This window comes from Oncorhynchus keta, unplaced genomic scaffold (genome assembly GCF_023373465.1).
Source record: "Oncorhynchus keta strain PuntledgeMale-10-30-2019 unplaced genomic scaffold, Oket_V2 Un_scaffold_6846_pilon_pilon, whole genome shotgun sequence".
Classification (NCBI taxonomy): Eukaryota; Metazoa; Chordata; class Actinopteri; order Salmoniformes; family Salmonidae; genus Oncorhynchus; species Oncorhynchus keta.
In genome coordinates, this window is record NW_026290990.1 from 84,083 (window position 1) to 103,371 (window position 19,289).

Genomic DNA, 19,289 nt, shown 5'->3' on the forward strand with positions numbered 1-19,289 from the left:
AACTTCCAACGTATTATTTGCCTCGAAGCGAGCAAGCGAGCATAGAAGTAGTTTTCCCTTTGTAGTCTGTAATGGTTTGCCACATCCCACGAGCGTCAGAGCCGGTGTCGTACGATTCAATCTTAGTCCTGTATTGACGCTTTGCCTGTTTGATGGTTGTCGGAGGGCATATTGGGATTTGTTATCAGCTTCAGGGTTAGTCCCGCTCCTTGAAAGCAGCAGCTCTAGCCTTTAGCTCAGTGCGGATGTTGCCTGTAATCCATGGCTTCTGGTTGGGGTATGTACGTACTGTCACTGTGGGGACGACGTCATCAATGCACTTATTGATGAAGCCAATGTCTGTGGTGGTATACTCCTCAATGCCATCGGAGGAATCCCGGAACATATTCCTCCTGTCTGTACTAGCAAAACAGTCCTGTAGCTTAGCATCTGCTTCATCTGACCACTTTTTCATAGACCGAGTCACTGGTGCTTCCTGCTTTAATTCTTATATTATTATGCGTAGGTCATCGATTTTATTTTTCTCTGCCTTCTCGTCATGCAAATGACGGATCTGGGCCGGCTCGTTAAAGGAAAGGTATTCTGCCAGTTCGTGGTCAGTAATCGCAGTTCTGATGTCCAGAAGTTATTTTTGGTCATAAGAAATGGTAGCAGCAACATTATGTACAAAATACGTTTAAAAAATACATTACAAACAACGCAAAGAAACAAACAAAAAAACACACTTGGACAGGAACATGTCAAATCTTCACTATTATTTTTCACTGTAGAAAATAGTAAAAATAAGGGTAAACCTTGAATGAGTAGGTGTGTCAACTTTTGACTGGTTCTGTAGGCCGATAGTTTAAAAACATTTTCCAGGTAAAAGTAGGACTTTTGACTGGTTACTGTAGGCCGATAGTTTTAAAAACATTTTCCAGGTAAAAGTTTGACTTTTTCAAGAGAGGCTTTATTACCGCCACTTTTTAGTGAGTTTGGTTCCCATCCGACAGTTAGGGAGCCATTTATTATGTTCAACAGAGGAGGGCCAAGCACAGGAAGCAGCTCTTTCAGTGGTTTAGTTTGAATAGGGTCCACAATGCAGCTAGAAGGTATGACTATTTTCATGAATTGGTCAAGAGATACTATTGTTCCTAGGTCCTGGCAGTTTATTTTTATTTCACTAGGCAAGTCAGTTAAGAACACATTCTTATTTACAGTGACAGCCTAGGAGTAGTGGGTTAACTGCCTTGTTCAGGGGCAGAACGACAGAGTTTTACCTTGTAAGCTCGGGGATTTGATCGAGCAACCTTTCGGTTACTGGCCCAATGCTCTAACCACTAGGCTACCTGCCACCCCAGTTCAGTGAGGTCCTGGCAGTTCAGAGCAGACTCAGGACAACTGATTCCATGTGGCCTGTCTGTCTCTCTCTCCAGGTGGAGTGGCTGTAGCTGTGTGTCTGTGGTGGAGCGCCAGACACAATCTGCTGCACTACTTACTGTGTAAAGCTCCCAGAGACAAACCAGGTCGGTTGGGGGTCATTTAGTCACATGTACTATGCGATAACAATAGGATCTGTGATGTTAAAAAAAGATCCTGAGTTTGTATTCAAGTGTCTGATCTAGGATCAGTTTTATTATTGAGATTATTACAAATATAATTACATGGACAGGGGGGAACTGATCCTAGAATCCGAAAGGCTTTATGAATACAGGCCCTTCTACTGTATTTCAGTATATTACCAGAATGTTCTGGGTGTAGTATATGTTCATGACCAGCAGGAGGCCAGCAGTGTTGCAGCTTTAAAAATGTTTATTAAAAAAAATGTTTTTACCTTTATTTAACTAGACAAGTCAGTTAATAAGAACACATTCTTATTTACAATGACAGCCTACCAGGGAACAGTGGGTTTATTGCCTTGTTCAGGGGCAGAACGACAGAACGATTTTTACCTTGTCAGCTCGGGGATTCAATCCAGCAACCTTTCAGTTACTGGCCCAACGCTCTAACCGCTAAGCTACCTGCCGCCCCAAAAGTAGCTTCTCATCATGTTGTCTCTTTGTTCCAGACCCGGAGCCCAAGCCTGATGCGTTGTGGCCTAATGCCCAGGAGATCCTGTGTTCTGCTGTTAGCAGCTGTACTAGACACATAACTCTGGGACTGGTTACTGGACTGGTCACTGTCTGGGACAGACACTTAGGTGAGTTCACTGTGCACATAGTTACCTAAATGTTACACTAAATATCTGTGTGGCCCTTTCTGAAAAGACAATAATGTTGAGATTGATGAAGTGTTCAGTTCTAAATCAGACCTGTGGTAAACCTGGGTAGGCGTGAACGAGCATTAAAACTCCGCTTGGAAAACACCCTCATTTGCTGTGTGCTTTGAAAGTATTGGAATTAGGCCAAGACAGTATCTAAGGAAATATCAATTCATGGTGAACTTGATCACATCTTTGGAGGGGTTGGCATGTTTCCTTTTGCAGCTAATGAGTGGAGAACAGGAGGGCTTCTTAAAGAAAAACTAACAGGTCTGTGAGAGCCGTAATTCTTACTGGTTGGTAGGTGATCAAATACTTATGTCATACAATAAAATGCAAATTAATTACTTAGAAATCATACAATGTGATTTTCTGGATTTTTGTTTTAGATTCCATCTCTCACAGTTGAAGTGTACCTCTGATAAAAATTACAGACCTCTACATGCTTTGTAAGTAGGAAAACCTGCAAAATCGGCAGTGTATCAAATATTTGTTCTCCCCACTGTATATATAAAACCTCCCAGTAACTTTTTGGGTAAAAAACAACCAAAGTAGGGCCTCCAGAGTGACGCAGTGCACGCTGAGACGGGTTGCCAGGTGCACGGTGTTTCCTCCGACACATTGGTGCGGCTGGCTTCCGGGTTAAGTTGGCATTGTGTCAAGAAGCAGTGCGGCCTAGTTTGGTTGTGTTTCGGAGGATGCACGGCTCTCGACCTTTGCCTCTCCTGAGCCGTACGGGAGTTGCAGCGATGAGACACGACTGTAACTTCCAATTGTGTACCATGAAAAAGGGGTTAAAATAAAATAGATGGGGCCTCCCGGGTGGTCTAGGGGACTGCATCACAGCGCTAGCTGTGCCACCAGAGACTCTGGGTTCAGTCCAGGCTCTGTCGCAGCCTGCCGCGACCGGGAGGTCCGTGGGGACTGCATCCTAGCGCTAGCTGTGCCACCAGAGACTCTGGGTTCGCGCCCAGGCTGTCGCAGCCGGCCACGACCGGGAGATCCTTGGGGCGACGCACAAATGGCCTAGCGTCGTCCGGGTTAGGGAGGGCTTGGCCGGTAGGGATATCCTTGTCTCATCGTGCACCAGCGACTCCTGTGGCGGGCCAGGCGTTGTGCATGTTAACTAAGGTCGCCAGGTGCACTGTGTTTCCTCCGACACATTGGTGCGGCTGGCTTCCGGTTTGAGTTGGCATTGTGTCAAGAAGCAGTGCGGCCTAGTTTGGTTGTGTTTCGGAGGATGCACGGCTCTCGAACTTTGCTTCTCCTGAGCCGTACGGGAGTTGCAGCGATGAGACACGACTGTAACTTCCAATTGGGTACCATGAAAAAGGGGTTAAAATAAAATAGATGGGGCCTCCCGGGTGGTCTAGGGGACTGCATCCTAGCGCTAGCTGTGCCACCAGAGACTCTGGGTTCAGCCCAGGCTCTGACGCAGCCGGCCGCGACCGGGAGGCCCGTGGGGACTGCATCCTAGCACTAGCTGTGCCACCAGAGACTCTGGGTTTGCGCCAGGCTCTGTTGCAGCCGGCCGCGACCGGGAGGTCCGTGGGGCGACGCACAATTGGCCTAGCGTCATCCGGGTTAGGGAGGGCTTGGCCGGTAGGGATATCCTTGTCTCATCGTGCACCAGCGACTCCTGTGGCAGTGCATGCTAACTAAGGTCGCCAGGTGCACTGTGTTTTTCCCGACACATTGGTGTGGCTGGCTTCCAGGTTGGATGCGCGCTGTGTTAACCTCTAGCGTCGAGCAATCCCGTATCCGGGAGCGTAATCATAGCCTCAAGCTCATTACCACAACGCAACGTTTCCTATTCATGAAAATCGCAAATTAAATTAAATAAATATATTGAAACACAAGCTTAGCCTTTTGTTAAAAACACTGTCATCTCAGATTTTCAAAATATGCTTTAACCAAAGCTACACAAGCATTTGTGTAAGAGTATTGATAGCCTAGCATAGCATTAAGCCTAGCATTCAGCAGGCAACATTTTCACAAAAACAAGAAAAGCATTCAAATAAAATAATTTAACTTTGAAGAACTTCGGATGTTTTCAATGACGAGATTCTCAGTTAGATAGCAAATGTTCATTTTTTCCAAAAAGATTATTTGTGTAAGAGAAATAGCTCCTTTTTGTTCATCACGTTTGGCTAAGAAAATAAACGAAAATGCAGTCACTTGCAACGCCAAACTTTTTTCCAAATTAGCTCCATAATATCGACAGAAACATGGCAAACGTTGTTTAGAATCAATCCTCAAGGTGTTTTTCACATATCTATTCGATAATCTATCAGTGGTGGCAGCTGGCTTCTCATCAGAAGACAACGGAAAAATACTGCAGCTGGAGATTACGCAATAATTGCGACGGAGGACACCAAGCGACCACCTGGTAAATGTAGTCAGGGCTCCGGGCAGCCGAGCGCAAATGGAGGAAAACTCGCCTCCCTGCGGACCTGGCATCTTTTCACTCCCTCCTCTCTACATTTTCCTCCTCTGTCTTTAAAAAAGCCACTTTCTACCATTCTATTTTTCCAAGCATCTGTTCTCTAACCCTAGGAACTCTTTGCCACCTTCTCCTCCCTCCTGAATCCTCAGAGTCCTCCCTCTCTGCAGATGACTTCGTCAACCATTTTGAAAAGAAGGTCGATGACATCCGATCCTCGTTTGCTAAGTCAAACGACACCGCTGGTTCTGCTCACACTGCCCTACCCTGTGCTCTGACCTCTTTCTCCCTCTCTCTCCAGATGAAATAAAAACCTGCCCGCTTGACCCTATCCTCCTCTCTTCTCAGACCATTTGAGACCTTCTCCCTTACCTCACCTACCCATCAACTTCCCTGGGACCGCTGGTGTGCCCTTGTCTTCATAGAGAGCGAGAGTTAACACCCCTTCTGAAAAAACCTATTCACTTCCATCCCTCCATGTCAGGGGCAAACAGACCAGTATCCCTTCTAGTTTTTCTCTCCAAAACTCTTGAGCGTGCCGTCCTTGGCCAGCTCTAATCTCTCTCAGAATGACCTTCTTGATCCAAATCAGTCAGGTTTCAAGACTAGTCATTCAACTGAGACTGCTCTTCTCTGTATCACGGAGGCGCTCCGCACTGCTAAAGCTAACTCTCTCTCCTCTGCTCTCATCCTTCTAGACTTATCGGCTGCCTGATCAATTTTTGATACTTTGAACCATCAGATCCTCCTCTCCACCCTCTCCGAGTTGGGCATCTCCGGCGCGGCCCACGCTTGAGATTGCGTCCTACCTGACAGGTCGCTCCTACCAGGTGGCGTGGCGAGAATCTGTCTCCTCACCACGCGCTCTCACCACTGGTGTCCCCAGGGCTCTGTTCTAGGCCCTCTCTTATTCTCGCTATACACCAAGTCACTTGGCTCTGTCATAACCTCACATGGTCTCTCCTATCATTGCTATGCAGACGACACACAATTAATCTTCTCCTTTCCCCCTTCTGTGACCAGGTGGGATCGCATCTCTGCATGTCTGGCAGACATATCAGTGTGGATGACGGATCACCACCTCAAGCTGAACCTCAGCAAGATGGAGCTCCTCTTCCTCCCTGGGGAAGGACTAAGTTCCATGATCTCGCCATCACGGTTGACAACTCCATTGTGTCCTCCTCCCAGAGCGCTAAGAACCTTGGCGTGATCCTGGACATAAGATGTAAGGATTGGAGAGAAGGAGGAACACCCTGACGTTCTCAACTAACATCAAGGCGGTGTCCCGTTCCTGTAGGTTCATGCTCTACAACATCCGCAGAGTAAGACCCTGCCTCACACAGGAAGGAGGCGCAGGTCCTAATCCAGGCACTTGTCATCTCCCGTCTTGATTACTGCAACTCGCTGTTGGCTGGGCTCCCTGCCTGTGCCATTAAACCCTACAACTCATCCAGAACGCCGCAGCCCGTCTGGTGTTCAACCTTCCCAAGTTCTCTCACGTCACCCCGCTCCTGGAACCTCCACTGGCTTCCAGTTGAAGCTCGCATCCGCTACAAGACCATGGTGCTCGAACGGAGCTGTGAGGGGAACGGCACCTCAGTACCTCCAGGCTCTGATCAGGCCCTACACCCAAACAAGGACACTGCGTTCATCCACCTCTGGCCTGCTCGCCTCCCTACCACTGAGGAAGTACAGTTCCCGCTCAGCCCAGTCAAAACTGTAAGCTGCTCTGGCCCCCAATGGTGGAACAAACTCCCTCACGACGCCAGGACAGCGGAGTCAATCACCACCTTCCGGAGACACCTGAAACCCCACCTCTTCAAGGAATACCTAGGATAGGGTAAGTAAGGGCAAGTAATCCTTCTCACCCCCAACAAGATTTAGATGCAAGTGGCTGTTCCACTGGTTGTCATAGGTGTTTGCACCAATTTGTAAGTCGCTCTGGATAAGAGCGTCTGCTAAATGACTTAAATGTAATGTAAATGTAGTCTCTTATGGTCAATCTTCCAATGATATGCCTACAAATACGTCACAATGCTGCAGACACCTTGGGGAAAACGTGGAAAAGGTAAGCTGACTCCTAGCTCCTCCACAGCCATATAAGTCATTGCCATGAGGCGGTTTTAAAAAATGCGGCACTTCCTGATTGTATTTTTATCTGTTTTTTTTCTGTAACATCAGTTCTGTGGAACTCACAGACAATATCTTTGCAGTTTTGGAAACGTCAGAGTGTTTTCTTTCCATAGCTGTCAATTATAAGCTTAGTCGAGCATCTTTTCATGACAAAATATCTTGTTTAAAACGGGAACGTTTTTCATCCAAAAATTAGAAGAGCGCCCCCTATATCGAAGAAGTTAAGAAGCAGTGCGGCTTGGTTGGGTTGTGTTTCGGAGGACGCATGGCTTTCGACCTTCGTCTATCCCGAAGGTTTATTTAAAAATGAAAATGTTTCGGCATCACTGCTTTCTTCAGGGTCAGAAGAAGTCACAGTGATGCTGAAACAACATTGGTGTTTTTTTACCCAATAAATTACTGGGAGGTTATATAGAGTGTGCAACTCTTTGTTTTGATAGCTAACGTTAGCTAGTTAACATTAGCCTTCTGCATATTCAACTTCCATCCTCTCAGTCCAGGGGCAAAAACAATGTATGAATTAATAGTTGGATCTGAATCGTCCTTATAATCATTGGCCAGTACGGAAAATTAAGTAAAACCACAAGTCCAATTCGCTATCACCATCCATAGCTAATTTAGGAAAGGGACAATTTTTGCTAGCTAGTTTTGGATTCGAAATTTTGAACATTGAGCTATTAAAGACATGATAGATCAGACGCATAGTCTATTAAGAAGTGAGATCTGTAGAAAAACAGAGTGGCTGTGTAATGTACTGGGTGGACGGGAGGAGATCAAAGGATTGCTATAAGGGAGACAGAAGGAGAGGTAGAGGTCAGGAGGTAGGGTCATATCCCCTGAAGGGAGTAATAAGGGTTTAGTATCCTGTTACCCTCTTCCTGTGGAACCATAAGAAGGATTGGAGAGAAGGAGGAGTAGAGGTCAAGAGGTCAGGTCAGATCCCCTGAAGGGAGTAATAAGGGTTTAGTATCCTGTTACCCTCTTCCTGTGGAACCATAAGAAGGATTGGAGAGAAGGAGGAGTAGAGGTCAAGAGGTCAGGTCATATCCCCTGAAGGGAGTAATAAGGGTTTAGTATCCTGTTACCCTCTTCCTGTGGAACCATAAGAAGGATTGGAGAGAAGGAGGAGTAGAGGTCAAGAGGTCAGGTCATATCCCCTGAAGGGAGTAATAAGGGTTTAGTATCCTGTTACCCTCTTCCTGTGGAACCATAAGATGTAAGGATTGGAGAGAAGGAGGGGTAGAGGTCAAGAGGTCAGGTCAGATCCCCTGAAGGGAGTAATAAGGGTTTAGTATCCTGTTACCCTCTTCCTGTGGAACCATAAGAAGGATTGGAGAGAAGGAGGAGTAGAGGTCAAGAGGTCAGGTCAGATCCCCTGAAGGGAGTAATAAGGGTTTAGTATCCTGTTACCCTCTTCCTGTGGAACCATAAGAAGGATTGGAGAGAAGGAGGAGTGTCTTAAGGGGAATATATATATACCTGTGATGGGAGAAATGTTGGGTTGTCTGAATTACAGCTGTAAATACACTCTGGGAAGAATTAAACTTGGTTAACCAAACACTAGCCACCGGAGGACAACAAGGCAACGAGATACAACAATTCAAGTTGGTTCTGTCAATGACGTATTGCTCTCGATGTGATGTAATTGGAGTGAAGCCAAAACCAAACTGGCTTCCCTTGACACTTTTCTCTCTATATGTTTTTGGTGTGCCAGGACCATTCACAGTTCAGCTCAACACTGATTGGCTATTATTATTGTAATGGAGACGCAGGGAGTCAGGAAGCAGGTGCAGTTGGTGTGTTTAAAAGGAACGCGTCTAAACATGAAAGGAAACAATACTCCCTAATGGGTGATACAGCAGAGTAAGATAAAGAGGAAGTAATCATTGTGTGATGAAGTCCAGGTATGCCTCATGGATGGGTCGCAGTTGTGCGTAATGATTGTTGCCAGGGCCGGGGGTTAGGAGACAGGCAACGCCGAGCACCGGAGCGGTGTAAACTTCCGACCAACTGTACTCCGCCCAGGGAACCGGGCCACTACCCCTGTCGGTTCTGTCAGTGACTCCTCAGGAACCTCCCCAGCTCCTGATTGGTCCTCTCCACCTGCTCTTTGGACTGAGGCCGGTACGTTGACTGTGACCCCCAACTTCTCCATGAAGGCTCTCCATACGTACTCCTTATGTACTCCAGGTTCAAATGGTCAAGGAGGATGAGAAACGGGTCCGTGGTTCCCTCCAGCCAGTGTCTCCACTCCTCTAATGCAACTTCCCCACCAGGAGCTCCCTGTCACCGACGTCATAGTTCCTTTCTGCAGGAGACAGTTTTTTAGAGTAGTATGCACATGGATACAATTTTTGTGGATTACCTTGATGGTGTGACAGGACAGCCCCCACGGCCACTTCTGAGGTGTCCACCTCCACCACGAAGGGCAATGTAGGATCTGGGGGTTTCAGCAACGGGGCAGGTGAAACGCCCCTTCAGTAGGCGTAAGGCCTCATCAGCTGCAGAACTCCACACCAACTTCCGGGGGACCACCTTTAAGGAGAGAGTTGAGAGCAGAGGTGATGGAGCTTCCTGATGAAGCGGTGGTGGAAGTTGGCAAACCCCCAACATTTCTGTAGTCCCTTTATGGTGGTTGGGACTGGCCATGACCTGACTGCATCGACCTTCCTCTCCTCCAGAACCCTGCGGGCTGATCCGATATCCCAAGAAGGAACTGGCACTTCTCCGCTTTGATACACAGATGGTTCTCCGGGAGGCGTTCCAGGACGTCCTGGATGTGGGCGACGTGATCATCCAAGTTGGCTGAGTAGATCAGGATGTCATCGATATACACGACCACCTGATGCCCAGGCATGTCCCAGAACACCTCGTTAACAAATGCCTGGAACACCGACGGAGTGCCCAGACATCATGCTGAAGGCCGTCTTCCATTCATCCCCCTCCCGGATGAGGCTGAAATTGTAGGCCTCCGCAGGTCCAACTTAACAAAAAAATGGGCCCCACGGAGCAGTTTGGTCGGCCGGCAAAAACAGGAGGGGCTAACGGTACTTGGTGGTGATGGCAGTGAGACCTCTGTAGACAATACACAGAGAAAGACCCCCCTCCTTCTTGGCCACGAAGAAGAAACCTGCCGACACAGGGCAGGTGGATGGGCTGATGAAACCCTGTTGGAGGGCCTCCATAGCCTTGGTTTGAGCCCCTGACAGGGGGTAGATGCGGCTGCGCAGAGTCTGGAAGCAGGTTGATGGAACAGTCCCAGATGCGATGAGGAGGGAGACAGGTGGCGCGGGTCTTGGACAAAACCTCCCTGAGATCCTGGTAAACCTCAACTGGTAAACCTCACATCTCAACTGACGTGGAACCACAAGGTCTTCTGTCATCCGGGTGCCCAGGCAGTGATCTCCTTTCTTGTTGACAGTAGTGAATAAAAACAGTGTTGACAGTAGTGAATAAAAACAGTGTTGACAGTAATGAATATAAACAGTGTTGACAGTAGTGAATAAAAACAGTGTTGACAGTAGTGAATTAAAACAGTGTTGACAGTAGTGAATAAAAACAGTGTTGACAGTAGTGAATTAAAACAGTGTTGACAGTAGTGAATAAAAACAGTGTTGACAGTAGTGAATTAAAACAGTGTTGACAGTAGTGAATATAAACAGTGTTGACAGTAGTGAATTAAAACAGTGTTGACAGTAGTGAATAAAAACAGTGTTGACAGTAGTGAATAAAAACAGTGTTGACAGTAGTGAATAAAAACAGTGTTGACAGTAGTGAATAAAAACAGTGTTGACAGTAGTGAATAAAAACAGTGTTGACAGTAGTGAATAAAAACAGTGTTGACAGTAGTGAATAAAAACAGTGTTGACAGTAGTGAATAAAAACAGTGTTGACAGTAGTGAATAAAAACAGTGTTGACAGTAGTGAATAAAAACAGTGTTGACAGTAGTGAATAAAAACAGTGTTGACAGTAGTGAATAAAAACAGTGTTGACAGTAGTGAATAAAAACAGTGTTGACAGTAGTGAATAAAAACAGTGTTGACAGTAGTGAATAAAAACAGTGTTGACAGTAGTGAATAAAAACAGTGTTGACAGTAGTGAATTAAAACAGTGTTGACAGTAGTGAATAAAAACAGTGTTGACAGTAGTGAATAAAAACAGTGTTGACAGTAGTGAATATAAACAGTGTTGACAGTAATGAATTAAAACAGTGTTGACAGTAGTGAATAAAAACAGTGTTGACAGTAATGAATTAAAACAGTGTTGACAGTAGTGAATAAAAACAGTGTTGACAGTAATGAATAAAAACAGTGTTGACAGTAGTGAATAAAAACAGTGTTGACAGTAGTGAATAAAAACAGTGTTGACAGTAATGAATAAAAACAGTGTTGACAGTAGTGAATAAAAACAGTGTTGACAGTAATGAATAAAAACAGTGTTGACAGTAGTGAATAAAAACAGTGTTGACAGTAGTGAATAAAAACAGTGTTGACAGTAGTGAATAAAAACAGTGTTGACAGTAATGAATAAAAACAGTGTTGACAGTAGTGAATAAAAACAGTGTTGACAGTAGTGAATAAAAACAGTGTTGACAGTAGTGAATAAAAACAGTGTTGACAGTAATGAATAAAAACAGTGTTGACAGTAGTGAATAAAAACAGTGTTGACAGTAGTGAATAAAAACAGTGTTGACAGTAGTGAATAAAAACAGTGTTGACAGTAGTGAATAAAAACAGTGTTGACAGTAGTGAATAAAAACAGTGTTGACAGTAGTGAATAAAAACAGTGTTGACAGTAGTGAATAAAAACAGTGTTGAAGTAGTGAAAAACAGTGTTGACAGTAGTGAATAAAAACAGTGTTGACAGTAGTGAATAAAAACAGTGTTGACAGTAGTGAATAAAAACAGTGTTGACAGTAGTGAATAAAAACAGTGTTGACAGTAGTGAATAAAAACAGTGTTGACAGTAGTGAATAAAAACAGTGTTGACAGTAGTGAATAAAAACAGTGTTGACAGTAGTGAATAAAAACAGTGTTGACAGTAGTGAATAAAAACAGTGTTGACAGTAATGAATAAAAACAGTGTTGACAGTAGTGAATAAAAACAGTGTTGACAGTAGTGAATAAAAACAGTGTTGACAGTAGTGAATAAAAACAGTGTTGACAGTAGTGAATTAAAACAGTGTTGACAGTAGTGAATAAAAACAGTGTTGACAGTAGTGAATAAAAACAGTGTTGACAGTAGTGAATAAAAACAGTGTTGACAGTAATGAATAAAAACAGTGTTGACAGTAATGAATAAAAACAGTGTTGACAGTAGTGAATAAAAACAGTGTTGACAGTAGTGAATAAAAACAGTGTTGACAGTAGTGAATAAAAACAGTGTTGACAGTAGTGAATAAAAACAGTGTTGACAGTAGTGAATTAAAACAGTGTTGACAGTAGTGAATAAAAACAGTGTTGACAGTAGTGAATAAAAACAGTGTTGACAGTAGTGAATAAAAACAGTGTTGACAGTAGTGAATAAAAACAGTGTTGACAGTAGTGAATAAAAACAGTGTTGACAGTAGTGAATAAAAACAGTGTTGACAGTAGTGAATAAAAACAGTAGTGAATAAAAACAGTGTTGACAGTAGTGAATAAAAACAGTGTTGACAGTAGTGAATAAAAACAGTGTTGACAGTAGTGAATAAAAACAGTGTTGACAGTAGTGAATATAAAACAGTGTTGACAGTAATGAATATAAACAGTGTTGACAGTAGTGAATAAAAACAGTGTTGACAGTAATGAATTAAAACAGTGTTGACAGTAGTGAATAAAAACTTAAACATGAATTCACTCATAAAAACAGCAGCTCTTTGCTGTAGTCCGTTCTCTGATCATGGTTTAAAAGTTATGAGATCTTATGTAGGCTAGTATCAAACCTTGCTGTGGCAGGGATCGTGGAAGCTGTAGGCTAGTATCAAACCTTGCTGTGGCCGGGATCGTGGAAGCTGTAGGCTAGTATCAAACCTTGCTGTGGCCTGGGATCGTGGAAGCTTTAGGCTGGTATCAGACCTTGCTGTGGCAGGGATCGTGGAAGCTGTAGGCTGGTATCAGACCTTGCTGTGGCAGGGATCGTGGAAGCTTTAGGCTAGTATCAAACCTTGCTGTGGCAGGGATCGTGGAAGCTGTAGGCTAGTATCAAACTTTGCTGTGGCAGGGATCGTGGAAGCTGTAGGCTAGTATCAAACCTTGCTGTGGCCGAGATCGTGGAAGCTGTAGGCTAGTATCAAACCTTGCTGTGGCAGGGATCGTGGAAGCTGTAGGCTAGTATCACACAGTGATTTGAGCTATCCGATTGGCCAGCGGCACTCAATTTAGCTACAGACCTACCGTCAACAGAGCTTCTGAATCAAGTGCACCTACCGTCAACAGGGCTTCTGAATCAAGTGCACCTACCGTCAACAGGACTTCTGAATCAAGTGCACCTACCGTCAACAGGGCTTCTGAATCAAGTGCACCTACCGTCAACAGGACTTCTGAATCAAGTGCACCTACCGTCAACAGGACTTCTGAATCAAGTGCACCTACCGTCAACAGGGCTTCTGAATCAAGTGCACCTACCGTCAACAGGGCTTCTGAATCAAGTGCACCTACCGTCAACAGGGCTTCTGAATCAAGTGCACCTACCGTCAACAGGACTTCTGAATCAAGTGCACCTACCGTCAACAGGGCTTCTGAATCAAGTGCACCTACCGTCAACAGGACTTCTGAATCAAGTGCACCTACCGTCAACAGGACTTCTGAATCAAGTGCACCTACCGTCAACAGGGCTTCTGAATCAAGTGCACCTACCGTCAACAGGACTTCTGAATCAAGTGCACCTACCGTCAACAGGACTTCTGAATCAAGTGCACCTACCGTCAACAGGGCTTCTGAATCAAGTGCACCTACCGTCAACAGGGCTTCTGAATCAAGTGCACCTACCGTCAACAGGGCTTCTGAATCAAGTGCACTACCGTCAACAGGACTTCTGAATCAAGTGCACCTACCGTCAACAGAGCTTCTGAATCAAGTGCACCTACCTTCAACAGGGCTTCTGAATCAAGTGCACCTACCGTCAACAGGACTTCTGAATCAAGTGCACCTACCGTCAACAGGGCTTCTGAATCAAGTGCACCTACCGTCAACAGGACTTCTGAATCAAGTGCACCTACCGTCAACAGGACTTCTGAATCAAGTGCACCTACCTCCAACAGGGCTTCTGAATCAAGTGCACCTACCGTCAACAGGGCTTCTGAATCAAGTGCACCTACCGTCAACAGGACTTCTGAATCAAGTGCACCTACCGTCAACAGGACTTCTGAATCAAGTGCACCTACCGTCAACAGGACTTCTGAATCAAGTGCACCTACCGTCAACAGGGCTTCTGAATCAAGTGCACCTACCGTCAACAGGGCTTCTGAATCAAGTGCACCTACCGTCAACAGGGCTTCTGAATCAAGTGCACCTACCGTCAACAGGGCTTCTGAATCAAGTGCACCTACCGTCAACAGGGCTTCTGAATCAAGTGCACCTACCGTCAACAGGGCTTCTGAATCAAGTGCACCTACCGTCAACAGGGCTTCTGAATCAAGTGCACCTACCGTCAACAGGGCTTATGAATCAAGTGCACCTATATGAATAAAAACAAAAAGGAGTGCCAGTCTTTATCGTTGGCTTTTCTACTGAAATGTTTGGTGGTCGACTAGGAATGCCTTGAAGATCGGCCAGTCGATTGACCGGTTGGTGACCATTGGTCTAAAGTTTGCGTGAGGATAAGCACATTCTCATATTTTATTTTTTATTGAACCTTTATTTAATATCAAGTTCAGTTTTTATGAATGCCAACTTGTGCCTGAACCAGTGCATGTTTTGGGATATATTTTGATGAATGCACCAATTTGTAAGTCGCTCTGGATAAGAGCGTCTGCTAAATGACTTAAATGTAAATGTCATGTTGATGCATACGCAACGTTTATAAATGAGGCCCTTGGTAAAAACCACACAACCATAATATTTCAAAGTAAATGTTTTCTTATTTCTTTGTTTTGTTTACCTCAGTTATAAGTTTCCATTTAATATGTACAGACCCTGGAGCCTATTTGTTATCTGTGTAAGGACCTAGCTGCGCTGTATGGATTTATTTCCTAATTGGATTAAGTGAATGACTATGTGCAGTAAGTCTCTCATCTCTCTCCTCCATTATGTAGGTCTACCTCTGTCTGTTGTCTCAGTGGAAGCAGACAGTGTGTTCAGCAGCATAATATTTGTGGATTACTGGCCTAGTACGGCTACTGAGGATACCCTACACAGCCAGGCTCCGAACCACAGCAGCACACAGGTCCATCTACTGGTCACCTGTAAGAGTGGAGCATGTCATCGAGTCGACGCAGGAAGAGGACTGGACTCTCATAATGTCACACAACTATCAGAAAGGTTTACAGTATTCTGTTCTACACAAGGTTAACTTGAATAACCCATACCAAGTTACATTACATAAGCATTGATAGAAACATGATGCAGAGCTCTATAACTTCCTGTCTACTATCTTTCAGACCATCAGATCCAGGCTGTTTCCCCTCCCTCTATAACTTCCTGTCTACTATCTTTCAGACCATCAGATCCAGGCTGTTTCCCCTCCCTCTATAACTTCCTGTCTACTATCTTTCAGACCATCAGATCCAGGCTGTTTCCCCTCCCTCTATAACTTCCTGTCTACTATGTTTCAGACCCTCAGATCCAGGCTGTTTCCCCTCCCTCTATAACTTCCTGTCTCTCCTGTCAGACCATCAGATCCAGGCTGTTTCTCCTCCCTCTATAACTTCCTGTCTACTATGTTTCAGACCATCAGATCCAGGCTGTTTCCCCTCCCTCTATAACTTCCTGTCTACTATCTTTCAGACCATCAGATCCAGGCTGTTTCCCCTCCCTCTATAACTTCCTGTCTACTATCTGTCAGACCATCAGATCCAGGCTGTTTCCCCTCCCTCTATAACTTCCTGTCTCTCCTTTCAGACCATCAGATCCAGTCTGTTTCCTCTCCCTCTATAACTTCCTGTCTACTATGTTTCAGACCATCAGATCCAGGCTGTTTCTCCTCCCTCTATAACTTCCTGTCTACTATCTTTCAGACCATCAGATCCAGGCTGTTTCTCCTCCCTCTATAACTTCCTGTCTACTATGTTTCAGACCATCAGATCCAGGCTGTTTCTCCTACATTTACATTTAAGTCATTTAGCAGACGCTCTTATCCAGAGCGACTTACAAATTGGTGCATTCACCTTATGAGATCCAGTGGAACAGTCACTTTACAATAGTGCATCTAAATCTTAAAAGGAGGGGGGGTGAGAAGGATTACTTATCCTATCCTAGGTATTCCTTAAAGAGGTGGGGTTTATAACTTCCTGTCTACTATGTTTCAGACCATCAGATCCAGGCTGTTTCCCCTCCCTCTATAACTTCCTGTCTACTATGTTTCAGACCATCAGATCCAGGCTGTTTCCCCTCCCTCTATAACTTCCTGTCTCTCCTGTCAGACCATCAGATCCAGGCTGTTTCCTCTCCCTCTATAACTTCCTGTCTACTATGTTTCAGACCATCAGATCCAGGCTGTTTCCCCTCCCTCTATAACTTCCTGTCTCTCCTGTCAGACCATCAGATCCAGGCTGTTTCCCCTCCCTCTATAACTTCCTGTCTCTCCTGTCAGACCATCAGATCCAGGCTGTTTCCTCTCCCTCTATAACTTCCTGTCTACTATCTTTCAGACCATCAGGTCCAGGCTGTTTCCCCTCCCTCTATAACTTCCTGTCTCTCCTGTCAGACCATCAGATCCAGGCTGTTTCCCCTCCCTCTATAACTTCCTGTCTACTATGTTTCAGACCATCAGATCCAGGCTGTTTCCCCTCCCTCTATAACTTCCTGTCTCTCCTGTCAGACCATCAGATCCAGGCTGTTTCCCCTCCCTCTATAACTTCCTGTCTACTATGTTTCAGACCATCAGATCCAGGCTGTTTCCCCTCCCTCTATAACTTCCTGTCTACTATCTTTCAGACCATCAGATCCAGGCTGTTTCCCTCCCTCTATAACTTCCTGTCTACTATCTTTCAGACCATCAGATCCAGGCTGTTTCCCCTCCCTCTATAACTTCCTGTCTACTATGTTTCAGACCATCAGATCCAGGCTGTTTCCCTGTGGTGACTGCTGCTGTTCCGTTCCTCCAGCGCCTGGTAAACCAGCTTTATCATGTTATGATATTATTACTCTCTCTGGCCACCAGGTCCATCTCTCAGTCTCATTAGATGTTGTGATGCTGGACTAGTGTGTTTCTCTGTTTCGCTGTTGTCTATCCATGGGGGGGGGAGTACAGAGTCAATGTGGAGTCTATATACAGGGGGTACCGGTACAGCGTCAATGTGGAGGCTATATACAGGGGGTACCGGTACAGAGTCAATGTGGAGGCTATATACAGGGGGTACCGTTACGGAGTAAATGTGGAGGCTATATACCGGTACAGAGTCAATGTGGAGGCTATATACAGGGGGTACCGGTACAGAGTCAATGTGGAGACTATATACAGGGGGTACCGGTACAGAGTCAATGTGGAGACTATATACAGGGGGTACCAGTACAGAGTCAATGTGGAGGCTATATACAGGGTGGGGGGAGTACAGAGTCAATGTGGAGGCTATATACAGGGTGGGGGGGGGAGTACAGAGTCAATGTGGAGGCTATATACAGGGGATACCGGTACAGAGTCAATGTGGAGGCTATATACAGGGTGTACCGGTACAGAGTCAATGTGGAGACTATATACAGGGTGTACCGGTACAGAGTCAATGTGGAGACTATATACAGGGGGTACCGGTACAGAGTCAATGTGGAGACTATATACAGGGTGGGGGGGGAGTACAGAGTCAATGTGGAGGCTATATACAGGGTGGGGGGGGAGTACAGAGTCAATGTGGAGGCTATATACAGGGGATACCGGTACAGAGTCAATGTGGAGGCTATATACAGGGTGTACCGGTACAGAGTCAATGTGGAGGCTATATACAGGGGGTACCGGTACAGAGTCAATGTGGAGGCTATATACAGGGGGTACCAGTACAGAGTCAATGTGGAGGCTATATACAGGGGGCACCGGTACAGAGTCAATGTGGAGACTATATACAGGGTGTACCGGTACAGAGTCAATGTGGAGGCTATATACAGGGGGTACCGGTACAGAGTCAATGTGGAGACTATATACAGGGGGTACCGGTACAGAGTCAATGTGGAGACTACAGTGGGAAGAACAAGTATTTGATACACTGATGATTTTGCAGGTTTTCCTACTTACAAAGCATGTAGAGGTCTGTAATTTTTATCAGAGGTGCACTTCATCTGTCAGAGACGGAATCTAAAACAAAAATCCAGAAAATCACATTGTATGATTTTTAAGTAATTAAGTTGCATTTCAACAGCAGAATGATTTATGATAATTTTGTTATCCAAAGTTTGAAGTGGGCTTAATGGGTACGTGTCCTAATAGGTCCACTTATTCTGCATCTTCTAGAATAATCTTCTGATATGGAACTGGAGCGACTTTTACAGTCTCATAACTCCCTGTTAGTGGTCCACAATGTGGAGACAAAACATCTGGGGTTTGGATCATTGTGGAGTGACACTTAAATACATTCCTCTATCTGACAGAACAGATCTGACTGCTGTTGTTTCTGATGGTCCCTGGTTAACAGGCTCTGATCATGTTTCTGATGGTCCCTGGTTAACAGGCTCTGATCGTGTTTCTGATGGTCCCTGGTTAACAGGCTCTGATCATGTTTCTGATGGTCCCTGGTTAACAGGCTCTGATCATGTTTCTGATGGTCCCTGGTTAACAGGCTCTGATCATGTTTCTGATGGTCCCTGGTTAACAGGCTCTGATCATGTTTCTGATGGTCCCTGGTTAACAGGCTCTGATCATGTTTCTGATGGTCCCTGGTTAACAGGCTCTGATCGTGTTTCTGATGGTCCCTGGTTAACAGGCTCTGATCATGTTTCTGATGGTCCCTGGTTAACAGGCTCTGATCATGTTTCTGATGGTCCCTGGTTAACAGGCTCTGATCATGTTTCTGATGGTCCCTGGTTAACAGGCTGATGGTCTGATCATGTTTCTGATGGTCCCTGGTTAACAGGCTCTGATCATGTTTCTGATGGTCCCTGGTTAACAGGCTCTGATCATGTTTCTGATGGTCCCTGGTTAACAGGCTCTGATCATGTTTCTGATGGTCCCTGGTTAACAGGCTCTGATCATGTTTCTGATGGTCCCTGGTTAACAGGCTCTGATCATGTTTCTGATGGTCCCTGGTTAACAGGCTCTGATCATGTTTCTGATGGTCCCTGGTTAACAGGCTCTGATCATGTTTCTGATGGTCCCTGGTTAACAGGCTCTGATCAGTTTCTGATGGTCCC

At 45.2% G+C, this 19,289-nt stretch overlaps 1 protein-coding gene and 1 long non-coding RNA gene across 46 annotated transcripts in view; one reads left to right on the plus strand and one right to left on the minus strand.

Moving 5' to 3' along the window:
* The window catches only part of wdr93 (WD repeat domain 93), a 99,960-nt gene that overhangs the window by 24,029 nt on the left and 56,642 nt on the right, over positions 1-19,289 (plus strand). The window contains exons 9-12 of one of the 3 annotated variants that reach the window (XM_052517326.1): positions 1,416-1,505; positions 2,048-2,179; positions 15,050-15,275; positions 16,947-17,065. In XM_052517326.1, the coding sequence (XP_052373286.1) occupies positions 1,416-1,505; positions 2,048-2,179; positions 15,050-15,275; positions 16,947-17,065 (567 nt within the window). The remainder of the gene's footprint in view (positions 1-1,415; positions 1,506-2,047; positions 2,180-15,049; positions 15,276-16,946; positions 17,066-19,289) is intronic. The other 2 variants (XM_052517324.1, XM_052517325.1) reach the window with 2 other exon arrangements.
* On the minus strand, positions 12,540-14,462 carry LOC127929356 (uncharacterized). Of its 43 annotated transcripts, XR_008134646.1 has the most exons (5): positions 13,912-14,462; positions 13,682-13,780; positions 13,418-13,450; positions 12,917-13,351; positions 12,540-12,827 (listed from the first exon to the last, which is right to left on the minus strand). It is a non-coding gene; the product is annotated as an uncharacterized LOC127929356 (long non-coding RNA). The 43 variants fall into 43 exon arrangements; XR_008134630.1 differs by having other exon boundaries at positions 12,917-13,780; positions 13,912-13,944; positions 14,242-14,462; XR_008134641.1 differs by lacking the exon at positions 13,682-13,780 and adding an exon at positions 13,583-13,648 and having other exon boundaries at positions 12,917-13,549; positions 14,209-14,462.